Below are 18,458 nucleotides of genomic sequence, written 5' to 3' on the forward strand. Positions count from 1 at the left end.
TTTGATGGAGATTAAAATTAGATTTTTTATAGAAGTTTTTGAAATGTATGTTTAAAAAATTGTAGATCCCAAAAAATATGTAGTTAAAATTTAATGTTAACTTTGAATTGATATTTGAATCCAAAACAATCAGGCTATAAATCTTAAATCTCAATAGTGTTACCAAAAAAATAAAACTTTTAACTTTTTTCCTCTCTTAATTTTGGCAAGAACACTTTAATTCATATTAGAAATCACAGTATTAAGCCACTAATTGATAGCCATCATAAAGAAAAATTGGGGGAAAATGATGTTTTGAATAATGAAATTTTGGAGAATATATAATTGAAAAATAAGTATAAAAAATTAAAACTTTTATATTAGTGACAGTCAGTCAAACAGGGACTAAGTTCAGTCTGAGGACAAAGTTAAGACTTGAATTGCCAGTATCCCCTTGTACTTATAACATCAACCACGCCGAAATACGATTTGAATTTTAGCAAGCAATAATTTGACATTAGTTCATGCAAAGAAACGGCCCATTTGCTTTTTATTATTCTTTGAAAAGTAGTCAAGAAACTAGAAACTTAAGGATTTCATTAAAACAAGTTTGATCTTTCCTTAAAAGCAAGTTTGATTTATTTGGTCTTTTCTTTAAAGTTCTTTAAAGCAAGAATGCGCATGTTTATGCTTGTTGGACTTTGTTAACAATTTTGATGACTTTGTTGACAATTTTGATCTTATGTTACTATAGATATTAAAACTTACAAGCTCAGTCCACTGTGGAATTGAAGCAAAATAAAGACTTTTAAGATATGATTTCAAATGTCCGTATCATATCACAATTTAAAAGTTCATACTAATGATTCTTATTGATGTAACCAATCGAGCCACTTTCAGATTAACCTCATTTGAATCTCATTATATTACATTCCATTTTTCTCTCTCCTATTTTTAACCACACAATCTTCTATAAAATAATATTACACGTAAAGCGAAAACTTTTCTTTCTTTCTCAACTACTTATTTTTCAAAAAATACTATTCCATCCATTTTGATTTCCAAAAAATGGGGGCTAAAATTACTCGTCTTAACGAGATAATATTTTATAATGGAATTTCAATCCTCAACATGGTATCTATTTACCCTAATATAGAGCCAAACAAATCACAAAAGATTAATCGGAAATAAAAAATGGAACACGCAATTTTACATAGAAGTTTTGACAAGAATGCTTACATCCCTGCTGATCTCTGAGTTATGGAAGGAGAAGAAGGTGCAGAATTGAGAAGACAAGCTCAAGAATATAAAGAGAAGGCAAGAATGGCTGTTGAAGAAGATGGATCTTGAGTGCTTTGCCGAAGTTGAAGTTCTCCAATTGTTCGATCTAATTTTTAGTATTATTTGAGAGCGGTGATAATTGTTAAACATAACAACATAGATGACTTATTCGTGACTGTTACAATAAGACTCATCAAACAAGTCACCAACCGTCATGAGCAACTAATGTACCATTAGTTTCTAGCTCAAATTCTTTGAAGTGACAATGAGTGAGATCTTGTTTGGATTATCGATCTTGGTACTAGAGAATTTGGACGGAACGATCTCAGATTATATATTTGCAAGATGAAATCCATTAATCATTTAGCTGAGAAGATCGTCACTCAGAGAAATTTTCTATATAGAGTCAAGTGTGTGCGCCGTTTTTTGCAAGTTTTGTGCATCTCTTGATTCTCTCTCTCAACCTGTTATTTATCTTTGGAATCTTTAGTGGATTTTGATGTGCTAAGTGTATGTTGGTGAATTTGGACTAAAGTGACAGAAAACACTCATACATCGTACAAACATAAAAATCCGGATCCATTAGCGGGTAAAAATTCTCTGTGTTCTCGTTTTCTAGTTTCCGCGATTTTTGATTTCTGCAAATACTTTGTTTATATGTTGTTCAAATGCAATTTGGGGACCAACAATTATAAATAACTTCCAAACATTAGAAGACCAAGGAGTGTGAAAAAACGAAACCAAGGGGTCTCCAATATAATTAACAAACCATAATAAAAATGGGATAAATTAGAGCCATCACCTCCAACTTTGGCCTTATTTCTTCTCAATCTTTTTTTACTGTTACAAACCGGACCTCAAACTTTGATTAGTTATCGACTTTTGTCTTTAACAACGATTTGATGCTTGACTTGAAATAAACAGTAAAAAGTTTGTTACAAAGACAAAAAATAACAATTGAAGTTGGTATGGTTCCATCTTAAAAGGAAAACTTAGTATTCCTCCACATTATTGTTTGCTACAGTCCATTTATTTAGCAGCCAAATTCCATTTGGCTTCTTGCTTGAATTTCATAGACCCGGTTCTAGGGGTTGGGGCTGGGGCCGGGGCCGGGGCCGGGGCCGGGGCCAATCTTTAATGGTACTACCTGTTTAATTGCATGCACATTTTTTTACTACAAATGAGATGAAATGACTAAAGATAATAAAATAAGCTTAATTTTTCTTTTTATAGAAGAACTGCTTAAATAGGCACAATGACATGTAATTTTTAACAAACTGACTTGACAGATTTTTATTGTCACTTTTCTATTTTACTTTTTTAAATGTCAACGAATGATTGTCAAGTGTATCTGCGTATAAAAATTTGTCATTTAGTCTATTCCTGTACCAAAACCTTCAACAATGCAATGATTGGTAAAAGTCGTCCATAAGAGCTATTCTCTATGGGCACTTCAAGCATGCATTCCCCCCCCCCCCCCCCCCCCCCCAAAAAAAAAAAAAATGGGGCTCAAACAAAGGCTCATTGCATCAATAAACTAACTATAAGCCCCCTTTGGACCCCATTTTTTGAAAATAAAAATGGGTGGAATAACATCAAATAAGATTTCTTAATTTATGTAAAAAATAAAACCAACTTATATAAATGAAATAGACAAAATATTATTTAATCTAGCAGTATTCAACATATATCATGCAACCAGGATATCTTATTTTATTTTCAGGGTAAAGTAATTTGACATCCTATCACAACTTGCTCTCTCTCTTTTGCCATCCAATAAATTAATGTAGTTTGTTTATAATTACGTGTTTTTGTTTGATAAGAAAGATAAGACAAAACTGAAAATCTACTACTCCCATGCCATTAATCAATATTTTTTATCGAACTTGGAAATTTATTTTAACTAAAGTGATCTATCATGATTGATACCAAAGCAATTACAAATTATCTGGTCTCATCCAGCTCTCTTTTACTATTCACAAATATATCATTGTTTATTTGGTCACGGTGTTTGTGTTTGACAAAGAAAATTATAAATTATATTATAAATTTTATTATAATATCACAGGTCTAGAAAATTATATTGTAAATTTTATAATGACTTGTTTGTGTTTGACAAAGAAAATTTTCCGGGAAAGGAAAATTCTATACAAAGAGGGCGCGCCAAATTATTGGAGGGGCTTCCAATAGCTGGGCGCCTGTTCTACTACCCCGTGCTGCTGCTTATAATATATACACGACTTCTTTACGTGTTTTGCAATATTCAAAATCAGTTCATTATTAGATAATCAAGAAATTTCCACGATCTGTTACATAATTTGAAGAAATGAATCAGTTGCACGTTTTCTTCTTTCCATTTTTGGCTCAAGGACATATGATTCCAACCTTGGACATGGCCAAGCTTTTCATTTCCAGAGGCGTGAAGACAACTATAATTGCCACTCCTGGATTTGATAAACAGGTAGAAAATGCCAGGGAATCAGGATTCAACATTGGAATGCATGTGTTGGAATTTCCTCCAGAAAAATCTGAGTTGCCTGATGAAATCAAGAGCCTTGATCAAATATCAGATGATTTGATGCCCACGTTCGCAGAAGCCCTGGAATTGCTCCAGGAACCAGTTGAAAAACTCCCGGAAGAATTTCATCCAGATTGTCTTGTTGCAGATCCGTTCTTTCCATGGGCTGCTGATTCTGCAGCCAAATTTGATATCCCAAGGTTGGTTTTTCATGGAACGTGTTGTCTCTCACTATGCTCTTCAGAACACATGAGGATTTACGAGCCTTTCAAGAATGTATCGTCGGATTCTGAGCAATTTGTTCTGCCCAATCTTCCCCACGAACTCAAGTTTACAAGACTTCAAGTGGTATTAAAAGTCCCAAGTCTTTATATATTGTTCAATCTTTCTATGTTTTAAGTAGTTTCAGCTTTTGATAGATTGAATTGCCCATTCGAGCCTTTTGGACTTTGATAATAGTGCAAAGTGAGTCTTGATCTTAAAAGGTTAACCTAACTAAGAGGATATATTTAAACGATGTTGATTTTTCTCCTTTCAGATGTTTCATTTTGATCAAGAAGAAACAGAAAATGATTTCACGAAGCGGTTTATCAAAATACAAGAATCAGAGACCAGAAGCTACGGAGTTCTTGTAAACAGCTTCTACGAGCTGGAATCTGATTATGCCGACCATTACAGGAAAGTTTTGAGGAAAAAAGCATGGCATATAGGCCCACTTTTGCTATGGAGTAAGGGAGGAGAAGAATATAAAGCACAAAGAGGAAAAGAATCCGCCATTGATGAACATGAATGCTTGGAATGGCTCAATTCCAAGGAACCAAATTCTGTAGTTTATATCTGTTTTGGAAGTATTGCAACCTTTACTGCAAAACAATTACATGAAATTGCAAGGGGTCTCGAAATCTCAGGCCAGAAATTCATTTGGATTGTTAGAAAAGTCAAGAACCAAAAAGAAGACGGAAAAGAAAACTGGCTGCCGGAAGGATTTGAGAAAAGAACAAAAGATAAAGGACTGATCATTAGAGGTTGGGCACCCCAACTTTTGATTCTTCAAAACAAAGCAATAGGGGTGTTTGTAACACATTGTGGATGGAATTCGATGCTTGAAGGAGTGTGTTCGGGGGTGCCTATGGTGACATGGCCAGTTTTTGCAGAGCAGTTTTACAATGAGAAATTGGTGACAGATGTCTTGAGAATTGGAGTTTCTGTTGGGAGTAAGCAATGGAAGAGAACGGGAAGTGAAGGCATCGAAAGGGAAGCCATAGACAAGGCGATTCGGCACATTATGGAAGGAGAAGAAGGTTCAGAGATGAGAAGCCGAGCACAAGAATATAAAGAGAAGGCAAGAAAGGCTGTTGAAGAAGATGGATCTTCTTACACTGACTTGAGTGCTTTGCTTGAAGAATTGAGGGCGATTAAGGTTGGCCAGTGAGACAATAGGGAAAAGCTTCATCCTCCAAATGTGAATCGTTCCTCTTATTTCTCCAGGTAATAAAGAAAAGATCTTAGCATTACAATGATAAAGATGTTTACGTGGCGTTCTCAACTAAGATTTTAGTGAATTTTAAAGGATTATAAATTTTAATAATTTTTTAAGATTTGAATATATTCTTACAAATTCCGTAAAAATCTCATTAAATATGGTAAAATTTAAAAAATAATAATTGCTTATATCTATTTTTAAACGTCAAATCCATCCAAATCTTTTAAAATCCCTCTATTAATAAAATCTTTATAAATTCACTAATTATTAAGGATACCTAAATTTTAAAAGATTTCATTAAAATCTCAATTGGAACACTTAAATTTTAATGAATTTCATTAATATCCAATAAAATCTCAATTGAAGACACTTAATTTAGAATGACTTAAAATCCATCACAATCTCAATCCACCTTAGTGTCTCACATATATCAAAATTCAAACATATTATCAAAAAATTGATGATTAATGTCTCGAAATTGATGACCAAGTAAACTGTCATGATTTATCCTATCTTATTGAGAGTCCATTAATATGTTACAATACTTTCACTTTATTTTGAGATTGTTAATTCGAGCCGATGATATTACATATGAAGATATATCGAAAATTTTCGCGTATCTTTTGTACATGTATCAAACCAACTTTTTTTCGTTTCTAACTCCAGACTATAAGCAAGTAAATCTTTTCTTGCTTTTTAAATTTTCAACATCCATTATCTTAATTTTAATTATATAGTTTGTACTTAATCTTAATTTTATTTGTTGCAACAGTTAATTAGTCTTTTTTTTCCCTCTTTTTTGAATCAGGTCAATAATTAAAGAGATAATATCGATTTTTATGGTTCAAGCTGCCTACCTTGGGCAGGAAATCACATATACAACAAAATGTTATGGCATAATGAGAAGCAAACATGTACAACAAAATCCAACATCTCCAACAAAAGACTGAACAATGAACACACATCCATAACAAAGTTGAAGAAGCAAAGAGTAAAATTAGACGTTCAGAAATCAGAAAGGAAAACAACAGATATAGAGCCTCATTAAACTCACACTTAGTATAAGGCCGCCCGATGGAGGCCTGGGAGAGAAGATCGTTCTACAGTAACTTTCGCTCGAGGGGATGAAGGGAAGATCTCCAATATTTTAGCTAGAATTTCTAGATTCTAATAAATGCCAAATAAGGGTACATATCTACCAAATTTATCGACACAAGTCGGCATAAGAATAAAGTTCCAAGTCTTGGGGGTCTTCTAGATACTTAAAATCCAAATTTTGAATTGGATTGCCCAATAGGAATGCTTGTAAGAGAAATCATCAAATAATTATCACCATATACTATAAGCGGTCAACCGAAGAGGCTGAAGAACCATATTGCACATTTGCTATGATGCTGAAATTGATTTGCCATGATACTAATTTCTACGGTCTTGAATTTATATTGTGCCACTAGCACGTTTTATTTGAAGGGCAGCTCTAACCACATTTCCCCGTGTGATAATGCCAACCTTTCATATAGTACCAAACACAGACCAGTAAGAAACTACTTCCCGCTGATAGATGTAAAAGCAAATCCAAGTAAAAGAACACGGAATAAAATCATATTACCAGTTTTCCGTCGCCATCTACAACTGGAAGTCGACGGTACTTGGTTTTAAGCAATAACCTAAACCAAAGAAATAAATTCTTTTATTTAGTCTCCTACTACTTACAGGAAAAAAAATTCAGCTGAAGACTTAAAATTGATTTTGGTTACGAAGGAAACTTAAACCAGGAAAGAAAAGAAAAAGGGAAACTAGTACCTCGCAGCATCCTCCAGGTTTGAGTTCTCATGAACAACAAGGGGAGCAGGGGTCATGAGGTCACCGACAACTTGCCCGTTAGTTTTGCTGAGTAGCTTCTGAATCTCATTAAATGTCTGCCATAACATTTAAGAAAGGAGAAGCCCATGGAATAAATTAATATGTATATATTATCAAGAAGCTGACAATATGCTGATCAGTCGATTACAAAACGTTACATAAATAGCATCAAAATGGGACAGCTCAAGTGTATTCTCACAGCACATCCAGTTTAAATTAACCTAATCTCTTTCAGGGCATCATCAGTTTGGTATGGTTTAAACATGTCAAATGCCAGATATAACATATTGTCAAGAAAATTGATACCGATAACGAAAATGTGTTAGCTATCTCATTTCATTCTATTATTACTTCTCTTCAATATGAAAACAGGCAGAAACAAAGCCGAGGATTTGCAGTATGTATCATTTGCAAAACCATAATCATAGAAGCAATAGTACAGAACAATTCCAGAACAAAGAGCTTATTTAAAGGTCCCTACGAACAAAAAGTAAACATGCTACTTCATCACTAAATGTGGTGATTTTGAAACATGGAAGGAAGAGTTTTCACATACTTTCCAAGTACTGTCGACATCAGGAAACATATTTGTGTCATGTTGACCACTGCCTAAGTTCCACAGATGAGAAAAGGAGATAATTAGTCAACGAGATATAATCTTCATACCAAAATAACTAGCACCAGGCAAAATAGCTTTTACTTTTTACAAGATGAGTAATAATGCTAATTTCTGAATTGACAGCATGTAACGATTCTTAATTTAAATCTAATTTTTTTTTTTTTTCACATTGATTTTTAGTAGAATGATAAGCCTTTTCTGCTCTACAAAAGTTCTGAAAAACCTCATCAAATTAGCAGAACATTTTGCTTCTGATTTTCCAAAGATCCATGCTGCATGTTCACTAATCATATGTACTCATTCTCTTCCTATTTCCAACTTTTTTTTTTTTTTTTTTTGGTCTCTTTTTCATCAGCTCTATATGGAGGGAAGGGAAGAAATTAAATTTCTGCACTGCCAAGTGGTATTCTCAACAATCGCATTTGTTAAACCATTATCTCTTCTGCTTAAAAATTTATATCACCGCTTGTCACCAAGAAGGATTACCTCATTTGAATACTAAGGACACTTCAAAATAATTAAGTTAGAACAAATTTAATCAATAACTGATGATATAAATAGTTTCCATTTAAATATCTAGTTTGGTTTCAAAATTTCAATTATACCTGAGATAGAGTCAAGCGCTAACAAGTCGTAGTCAGAGACAACACCAACCTGCAGCATAACTTTATGGTCAGTGAAAATGGACTTATAAAGAAGGTGAATGAAAAAAGAAAAGAATACTGCAGGTCAACCTTCAGTGGAGTGATCAACAATCAGGCATACAAATTATAATTTCATCAAAACCATAAGGAGTCTATTACAACATTAGAGGAGCAATGATCTTCCCGTCTAATAAAACTAAACAGTTATAAACCCAGTTAAGGTAATTCAAATCACAGTACAGAAGATGATCTGAAAAGCCAGAAAGCCGACTGAGTTCTTTAAAGACTAGAGGAATGAAGTTGCAAATTACAATATTCTTGTAACAGGAAAATGAAGAATACAACAAAGCATAATTAAATTTTAAGACAGAAAAAAAAAAAAAAAAAAAAAAGCAATTGCATCCCAGCTCACTTCTCTTCCCCATTCGTCCAATCTGTGAAAGTCAGCAATTCAACAAATTGCTACAATTACCTCAGCATAATCAGGTTTTAAATTATGAAACAAAATTTTATTTCACCATTTTTCAACTTCGCTTTTACCAAGTTATATGTATCAAAGAGAGTTAGCTTATCAGCTGAAAGCACTCTGGCAGTATTTCCATTGACACAGTCGTCTGACCAAGAAACTTGCTTCAAGGATCTCAAGTTCACAGAGAAACATAAATAAGAGTCTCAAGGCAGCACATTTCTTTAATTCTTGAGACAAGAAGAATTACTAACTCAAGTTCCAGTTTAATCAATCAAATGTAAAGTCATCTTTTCTAATTCGGCCACTTAGTCAAAAAAACATATTTCATCACAATATCTTGTTTTTCAATGCATACCGTTCTCTTTGACTATTTGGACGGAAAGTTCTTAACCCCATGAATGTAACCGGAAAAAAAAATTCACCTTTAATGCAAAACATGCCTATCCCCAAGGGGTTAGCTGTAAATTCACACAGGATAATATGATATTATACGTGCAGCTTTTCTAGTAGTGGGAAAAGCCATATTAAACACAAAGTCGACAGAACAAATCTAGATGTTACCAACTTCCAGTCATCGTCGATCACAGGAAATCCAGTAATTCTTTTCTCGACTAGCATCTCCAATGCTGTACATAAAAAGGAAATGATCGTGAATTTAAAAATTGAACTAGGAGACAAATTAAGAACAAGGATCAGAAATACCTTCATCAACAGTAGTCGAAGGTTTTACAACATGCAAATCCTCTTTTCTCGTCATAAAATCACCAACGATATACATCCCTTCTCGTGGCTGCAAATTGGAACACAAAAATATAATGTAGAGGCAACACAAATGCTATTAGGGTAAAGAAGACAAACATTACATTCTCATTAGAAAATTGGAACGTCTTCTCTTAAATGCATGTACTTTATCAATTGGACCTTTCTGCTCTAAGGACTTCGAAACAATCAGCAAGGGGTTTATTAATAGAGTCAACTATATGAGTCTGTATCTTACATTCTGTTCTGCCAGGGACCTCTTTGCTAATAAAACTGAGAGCTCAATAGCCCCCTAGCTTGCTTAAATTAGCTTGACTTGAATTAACACATTCGGTATCAATAAAGTTTTTCAAGTATTCAGTTATTCTCAGCTCCACTCATGTGCATCCCTACGAAGAGACTATATTTCCCAATGCTAAAAGCCAAGTGAATGTCCCATGGCTCCATTAGCATTTCAGGATAATTGAGGACCAAATAAAATCAATTGTCTGAATCTTCAAGCAGCAGAGGCTCTAAGAAAATTAAAACTGATATATTTGAAAAATAAAACACCCTATACATAAAAAATGATGATCTATTCTTCAGGGCCAAGAAGTGTATGCAGTTCATCTTGGTGCCGATTCCATAAGTGCAATCTTTCAGAACCGTGATCTCTTCATCTAAGCCACTTCCACAACAGTTTAGCACTCTATTCGTGGATAAGAGAGATAATAAGAAGGGCACTCTTTCAGAATAGCAGAATAGGTTCACCACAAACTGGTGCTGAGATAGAAAATTTGTGTTGTAGTTGCGTTGGACCTAGAAACCTTCTTAAAGACAAACAGCGATGTAAAACTTCATAAATGAGTTGAACAACCCAATGGACTTGGTTAATTATATGGGCATGCACTTAGTCTATGTAGCACGGACACTCCAACTAGAGTAGCGTGTCCGTGTCCTACACGTGTCGGATACGTGTTAATACCGACACTCTTCGGACACTCTACAATAATCATTTTCCTTTCTTACTATAGTTATTATATATTTTTAATTCAAAATTTTTAGTAAATAACAAATAAGTACTCATATTTAAAAAATTTCAACAAAAAAGAATCAATAATAAGTATAAAACTAAATTTAAACTATATAAATGAAGAATTTTAAAGAATTTATCGAACGTGTCATGTCAGTACTTTTTTGAAAAAACACGAGTCAACGTATCTGACACGTATCGTGTCGGACACACGTGTCCGTGTCGATGTATCATAGCACTTAGTATTCCATTCTATATTGAGTATGAGAACATAGTAGCATTATAAGCAGATAAAACTGGCACTACTATCAATAGACCTAGAGAAGTATATAAATTTCTAAATTTAGGGCCTGTTTGGAAGTGATCCCCCCCCCCCCCCCCAAAAAAAAAAGTCAACCTTTAATAATTTGGTGTGATAATCCAAGTTTTCATATCCCATAATTTAGTGTCACTATTTTCATATAGATGTTCTTAGCATTCTTTGACACTAATAAATGTAGAATACTTCGCTTTACTTTCAATGCTAGTGCTTGCTTCTTTTCTATCCAACTGAAATGTTGATAACTGGAAAAATGCAGAAGACGAAAATTTCAACGATTATAAAAAATAGTCAGTCCTGCAGTAATGACTCTCCTAAGCATCATATAAATGGTTTATTTTGTTAAAACATAAAAGGTCCCACGTTGATTACTTTGAAGGTTTCTAAGTAAGTTCATTGGCTTTTCCATCTAATTCCAAATAATTTAGGATGGATACTGATCTTTTCTATCAGAAATCAATTTGATGCTTCCTTATTTGTCGCCTATGTTTCATCATGTCAGTTGTTATAGTCAATGTATTAGCTAGAGACAATAAGACAATACAGCCAAACATTGAGACAAGGAATCCTATAATGTTTTACAAACATGTTGAACTACTTAGTTAATGCCATTGTGTTATGATAGAACTCCATGCACTTATGTCATTTTAAGTTGTAAACACCACCTCAAGAGAATTGACCTAAACTAAACCATTCTAGCCTACAACTAGCATTTGATATCAGTATACCATTGATCGCGTCACTCTATTATTATGTGACTTTCCAACCTGACACGGACAACATGATCAACATCATGAAAAGTCAGTCGTGATTATTTCTAATATAAACTATAAACTTGAGGTTGCACCAAGTAAAATAACCACTTAAGTAAACTAAAGCAGAACCACCAATGGAATTGTGTGCTGCACATAATGCTGTGATGCACCTAGAATCTAGAAATCTATCGATAGCGTGTCAAACATATAAGACGTTTGATCCACCGGAAAGGATCTAAAGAAACCAGCACATTAGTGCTGAACCTAACAAAGTTCACGGAATAAATAGTTTGAAAAGTCATAGGGTAACCACCAATCTTAATTGCTACGAGTACAATACGGTTATCCACTTCAGATAAGCATACTAAAAAACGTTTACTTCAGTAACTTCTTTCCAAATTCCGACCTCAACATATATTGACATCATATACAACTGATCTAATTAGTTTCAGCACACCAACATCTTTTTTATGATTAATTTCTACAATATTCTTCACTCTTATCCTTCAGACACGCACATTTGACATTAATAAATTAACGGGATTCACTTAAATCCCTTTCCCTTTCCCCCTTTTTTGATTAGTAGCATATAAAGCAACAGTTTACCTACAGACGCGTATATATAGAGAAACAATAGGAACTTACAGGGACGGAATTGGTGGTACCGGTGGTATCAGAGGTGGAAACCGCCGCTTTCCAGCGAAATTCCGAGAGTTGGCGCCGTCGGCAGGGTGAAGTGGAAGTATAAGCAACAACGGGCTTTCTGAATACAGGCCGGCTGTAGTATGCGAGGATGCAAGGCAAATTCTTCAAATCAGCGTCAGGAATTACGCTCGAACGTGGAAATACAGTTCGAGAAACAGCAGAAAGAATCGAATCCATATGGATACGGAGAAAAATTCAATAATTAAGAAACAATTATTTGAAAGAAAACAGAAATTCCAGCAAAGAGGGACATTGTTTAACGGAAGAACTTATAGGAAAATGGCATCATTAGTCCCCAATCTATTGAAATATTAGCATATTCATCCTCTCTTTATGAAGGAACAAATTTATCCTGTACTATTAATTACAATTGATTCTTCAAATTGAGCAAACTAATCATCAAAATTTTATCCTCCACCATTCATTATAGATGATCCTCTAAAAATGAGTGAGTTGATCTTCAATAATTATATTTTCCACCATTCTAACTAATAATCAAATTTATTTCTTTAAAAATTAAACAAATTGATCTTCCTTTGTAATTGTATAATTGTTCTTTAATTACGAAAAATTTCATAATTTAAAAAAACCCATCATGTGACCTTCATAGTGACGTATGGTACTTCAAATTTTCTATTCAAGACTTAAGTTGAGAAATGAAACTCAGCCCTTGTTTGATTTTGATAAACCCAAATCTTTAGCAAATTTTGATAACAATTTATGAAATATGTGATTAAAAAGTTAATAAAAATTATAAATTTCATGAAATTTATGATTGAAAATAAATACGAAAAAAAGTTTTTAAAAAATGGGCTCTTGCTTAATTTTATGAAGTTAATTATATTATGATAAGGTAACAACTTATACAAGATTTGGATTGTTTCTTTTGTTGATGACCTCTTTGTTACTTTTAAAAGTTAAGATACCTACTTCATACTGATGAAAATATTTTGAGACCAGTGGTGCAATTTTCCCTAGCTTTTGCGATCCGTGTAAGGTTGAAACTGTAGTACTTTTTAGAAATGCGGCAACTAGGTAGGGTCAGTGGGAGAAAATCTTCCATGGTGTCGTCGCACCGACCTATTATGGTGCGCTATCTCGTCGGGTGTCGAGGTTTGTCGACATGTCTCAGTCAGTGGGGGATAATTTTAAATATAAGGGTGTGTTTGGTAGGGGGAAAAAAATTGATCGAAGAAAAGGAAAATAAATAAACATGGGAATAAAATAGGTATTTGATGGAAAGAACCGGAAACAGAAAATAATTTTGTGAATCCATAGTTAATTTTTGTAGATTTTTTCACAAATAACTATATTTATATTTTTAATTTTAATTTTTTTTTTCTTAGTAGTAGAACCAAGCAAAAATTAGGTAGGAAATACTCGATAACTGACATGGCACCTTTTTTGGGAAATAAAAATGTGATTATAAAGGTTTTATCTTAAATATATTGAAAATAAAGTGTAGTTAGTTGTTATTGTTGTGGATGCTTAGACAAATGAAGGAAGAATGTAATGGAATAGCTAAACATGACTAATGTAGATTTTCCTTTTTCTTTTTCTTTTTTTTTTAAGTATTACTATAATTTTAATTATAAGTATATTCACATCATAATTTTTATTTCTTACACACATTTTAATTACACTTAATGTTCTCAATCTCTATCATTATAGCATTTACGTCCTAATGATTTTTCATGACATTCTTATTCTCAAACTTTTCATTGATTAACACATTTTGTATTTGATAACAGTTAATGTCTAAAAACTCTGTTGAAATAACATATAAAAACTTATTTTTCCATCATATTTAAACTAAATAAATAAACAAGCATGAAATTTTTTCCCTTATTTAAAAGTATTAAAACAAAATATTGACATAAATCATCAACGAGGACGAGACGTACTAATTAATGAATGGTGATGATAAAAATACAATAAAAACAAGATTAAGAAATAATTGCTATAAGGAGCAAAGATTGATGAGCTTAATTATAATTAAAATGTTGAATAACAAATAAAAATTGTAGTGGCAATATAACCAACATTTTAAATAATAATAATAACTCAATTGCCACGTAATAAGACTTCCCTCCCAATGATTTTACGTTTCCCTCAAACAATTTCAAGACCAAGAAAACCCTCTGCTACCAATGTCTCTTTCCTTCTTTCCTACCACATCATGATTCATATTTCATTTGGATTTGCATTACATCAATCAATCTCAACCCTCTATGTCCCAATTCTCCCATTACTCCATAGATTTCTTTGAGTGTCTACTCATTGGTACGTGAATGTGTGGGTTGTTTAGAATCTATTGCCGTGCCTCTTACAACTTCATTTATGAAAATTGTTTGTACATTTAGGAATGTATGATGAGAAAATTCATACCCGTCAAGATAGTAGCTTTTATTGAAACAATAATGCTATGGTGACAAGCTCAAAAGCAGGATAAAAAATAGGGTGAACACGCATCGATACATAATTGAACACTTTGAAAAAAAATTAAAAAACCCAACTAATTTCTGCCGAATCAATCAATCCTCTATTTCCCTTTGTTAGCCTGCCTAACTAGTTTTATTATTATTGAAAAGGGTATTGGGATTTAACAAGCTATCCCAAAAGAATGTCCCAGAGTGAGAACTTCTTATTTGTTCATTTTCTCCATAGAGAAAGAATATAGTAAATAAATTCATTGATTATCGTTAAACGATATAAAATAATTAATAAAATAAAATAAAAATAAAGATTAAATAAAATAATATCTTTTATAACTTTTTGTGAATCGATCAATGCTTTTATTTTATCCAAATATTGACAAATTATTACAGGTTCCTTATTATATGGAATCAATTTTTAGGGCAAATCACACCTTCAATCATATTTGCACTCAACGAACTCTTAAAAAAATGAGAATTCGACAGCTAATAGGGAATGCGAACTCAACCAATTGTGGATATTTAATTAGCTTACACATCTTTAACAATTTGAAAGACAATTTTGTATTTATCGCATTTAATTTCTACCAAAGTAATATGTCGAAAGACTTAATGATAAAATCTTTAAAACAATCATTTAAGTAATTCACTAAATTATTCTAACAATTAACAGTAAAATCTAGAAATTAATTTAAAATGCAAAAAATTAATCGAGTGACCTGACTAGGTAATTGAGACGTAAATAAACAAAAAGTACAATTTTTTTTTTTTTTTAAATGATGTCAACTAAAATTTGGGAGAGCCAAGCATAAATTGAACAAAGTAACACAACTACGAATAAAATATATCAAACAATTAGCAAAATATATGAATCTGACCTAAAAGTTTAGTCAAAATTCGAGAAAATTATTAGTGGGAGAAAAAGAAATGTGAGAGTTTGAATTAAAATCAAGATTCCATTGCCTACTCAATTGTAATAGACGGGCGATGAATATAGTTCAACCGCAATTCTTCAACACTTTATCCAATTGAGAGTTTTGTATTTGTGGTTGTGATAATTGGGATGCGTTATGTTTCAAGTGGGTTAGATAAAATTTAAATTATTATTTTTTTTTATTTGCAAACGGTTTGAACATTTTGTAAAGATTGAAATCTAAACTAAACTACTTCAAAATGGTTCGGTTCAATTCAAAACCAAAACGCTGATAGGTCCATATGAACTCAAACTAATAGTTTCAAAAAAGTGGTTTCGATTTGATTTGGTCGTTTGTCGATTTCATTGTTCAACCCTAGCTATAACCATAATAACTCCATAAAAATTCAGTGGCTGTTCAAATGAGGGCCCTCAAAAATTTTTAATCACCATCCTTTACAATGAAAACATATATTCATTTGATCCTAGGAGGAGGCCAACCCTTTACAGTTTACACTACTCTTAACTATCATACATGTTTACAAGAATGCACTTGTAATGTTGCTTTTACCTCCTATTATGTATCATAAAATTTCATACAGTAGATTGTTGTTATATGCTTCTAAAAACAAAATTCCATATGATTCTTGAGTATCAGGATGCACCAACTAAAATTACAACTAAATTCGTTAGCTAACCTCCCAGTATGGATACAGAATCTTCAACTTATGCTATCACATTTAGTTTAGTCCCTCGTCTTGAGCTCTAAAGCGTTCATATCGTATCGTGCAGACCCTGCTTGCCTGCCTTCAACTGCAGTTATGTCTACTAGAATTATCATACTAAACCCAATTGTTTACCTGGTTCAGGTCAATAAGAGAGTCATTGGTTCAGCTGGCAAGTCATTGTTGGGACTTGATTCTAATCAGAAATGATTCTTAAGGAAAAATAAGATATATGTATAATCTCTTATGTCCTTTTCTTCTTATAATATATAAATTTTTTTGATCATAGATCATTGACAAGACCTCAAACTAGCACATTGATAAGTTTCATTCGTGCGCTTGGGGTTCAAATCTCCATCAGCAAGAAAAATTCTAAATTTTGATTTGGTAATAAACCAGTTCGAACTTGAAACAAATTGAATTTTCTATCAAACCGTTCCATTTCTAGTTGTTCTTTACAATTATATTTACCCAGCACTCCTTTGGTGCGATACAGATCAGTGTTCGGGGATGCACCAGACAGTCTAGACTAGTAAGTATGGTGTCTACTTTCATCTACCCTACATTTGCGGGGAGTTCAACGACAGACGGGGTTCAGGGGTCTATTTATGCACACAGGGGCATACTCATTGGTAAAAGCAAGTTGAAGTGGGACTACTGAAACCCAAACTTTGCAACAGCAAAAGCACATACTGGCAAGAAACTTAACCTAAAACATGCAAAATTAGGGCCTTTAATCCTATGGATTTGGATCTAAGAATCGCTTTTTCATGTTGTTAATTGCGGACTGCCACACATTTCAAAGACCCACAAATACTTTTAGCTAAAAATGGATTCCAAATACGAGAAACCCAACAATCAAATGCAGTAATATAAATTATCCTGGCATTCCCCCCCACCCCACCAAAATAAATAAAAAAATATTTCATTGATAACTGGAATGTAACAATTTATAGATAAAATTGCATCGAAACCCTGAGAGAACAGATTATAATCATTATCCGAATTTTAAATTTTTAATAGAACAGCACGTTCAATCAAAACTTAGTTTAAATCCAAAATCCCAAACGCATACTACGAACAGTAAACATAAAGACTGTAATGAAAAAATCAGAGCTACCGGGATTTCAACGGTAAGATTTCTGGAACCTAGCACGAGCTCCACGACCACCAAACTTCTTTGGCTCACAGCGACGGGGATCAGCCACAAGAAGAGTCCGGTCGTATCTAACAAGGATGTCCTTAATCTCCTTCTTTGACTGTTCGTCTACGTATTTCTGGTAAAATGCAACTAGGGCTTTGGCAATTGACTGGCGGATGGCGTAGATCTGGGAGGTGTGACCTCCGCCCTTGACGCGGATGCGCATGTCCACTCCGGCAAACCGGTGGCGACCTAGGAGGAGGATAGGCTCGAACGCCTTGTAACGCAGGATCTCCGGCTGGACTAGCTCGATTGGGACTCCGTTGATCTTGATCAATCCGCGTCCCCGCTTGCAGTGGGTCACGGCCACCGCCGTCTTCTTCCTGCCAAAGCACTGTACGGACTCGGTTTTCGCCGCCATTGCTGTGAAGGGTGGGTGCTAGAATTTTATTTATTTTTGGTTTCTGCTTCTCTCAGTGTGTGATGGTGTGTAGAAGCGAAAGGGTTAGGGTTTTGTATTATTTAGGTGGGCCTTGAGGTCCGGACAAAGTAGTTGGGTTTTATTTTGTGATCTAATTAGATTAATTAATTGGGCTGTTTTAGAATGTCATGTTTTGGGCCTCAATAGTTAATAAATCTGAATATATATATTCCTCATACACATGAATTTAATAAATATTTTTGACAAATAATCCTTACTTTTAGATGATGCAAATCCAATAGTTAGTATCTCATGGATCTTAAGAGATTATAACTAACTCTCTCATGATCCTAGTGAAATACATACTGACCGTTGGATTTGTTTAATCTAAAAGTCACGATTATTTGTGAAAAATAC

General features: G+C 33.5%; 3 protein-coding genes across 4 annotated transcripts; 1 reads left to right on the forward strand and 2 right to left on the reverse strand.

Moving 5' to 3' along the window:
* The first annotated feature begins 3,422 nt into the window (after positions 1-3,422).
* Positions 3,423-6,596, forward strand: LOC111387918 (scopoletin glucosyltransferase-like). 2 transcript variants are annotated; one of them, XR_002701478.1, is made up of 3 exons: positions 3,423-4,126; positions 4,317-5,266; positions 6,070-6,596. XR_002701478.1 is itself a non-coding variant. In XM_023012543.1 (2 exons), exons 1-2 carry the CDS (start codon positions 3,587-3,589, stop codon positions 5,208-5,210), a joined length of 1,434 nt encoding a protein of 477 aa, XP_022868311.1. In that variant the 5' UTR covers positions 3,423-3,586; the 3' UTR covers positions 5,211-5,302. The 2 variants fall into 2 exon arrangements, 1 of the variants encoding a protein (XP_022868311.1); XM_023012543.1 differs by lacking the exon at positions 6,070-6,596 and having other exon boundaries at positions 4,317-5,302.
* Positions 6,230-12,654, reverse strand: LOC111387933 (CBS domain-containing protein CBSX1, chloroplastic-like). The gene is made up of 8 exons (XM_023012567.1): positions 12,347-12,654; positions 9,559-9,646; positions 9,418-9,482; positions 8,349-8,397; positions 7,681-7,733; positions 7,065-7,180; positions 6,871-6,928; positions 6,230-6,770 (listed from the first exon to the last, which is right to left on the reverse strand). Exons 1-8 carry the CDS (start codon positions 12,581-12,583, stop codon positions 6,699-6,701), a joined length of 738 nt encoding a protein of 245 aa, XP_022868335.1. The 5' UTR covers positions 12,584-12,654; the 3' UTR covers positions 6,230-6,698.
* Positions 12,655-17,392: 4,738 nt separating this feature from the next.
* On the reverse strand, positions 17,393-18,114 carry LOC111387938 (40S ribosomal protein S16). The gene has a single exon (XM_023012573.1). The coding sequence runs from the start codon at positions 18,039-18,041 to the stop codon at positions 17,607-17,609; it is 435 nt and encodes a 144-aa protein (XP_022868341.1). The 5' UTR covers positions 18,042-18,114; the 3' UTR covers positions 17,393-17,606.
* Between the last annotated feature and the right edge of the window lie 344 nt (positions 18,115-18,458).

This window comes from Olea europaea, chromosome 3 (genome assembly GCF_002742605.1).
Source record: "Olea europaea var. sylvestris chromosome 3, O_europaea_v1, whole genome shotgun sequence".
In the NCBI taxonomy this organism is placed as follows: domain Eukaryota; kingdom Viridiplantae; phylum Streptophyta; class Magnoliopsida; order Lamiales; family Oleaceae; genus Olea; species Olea europaea.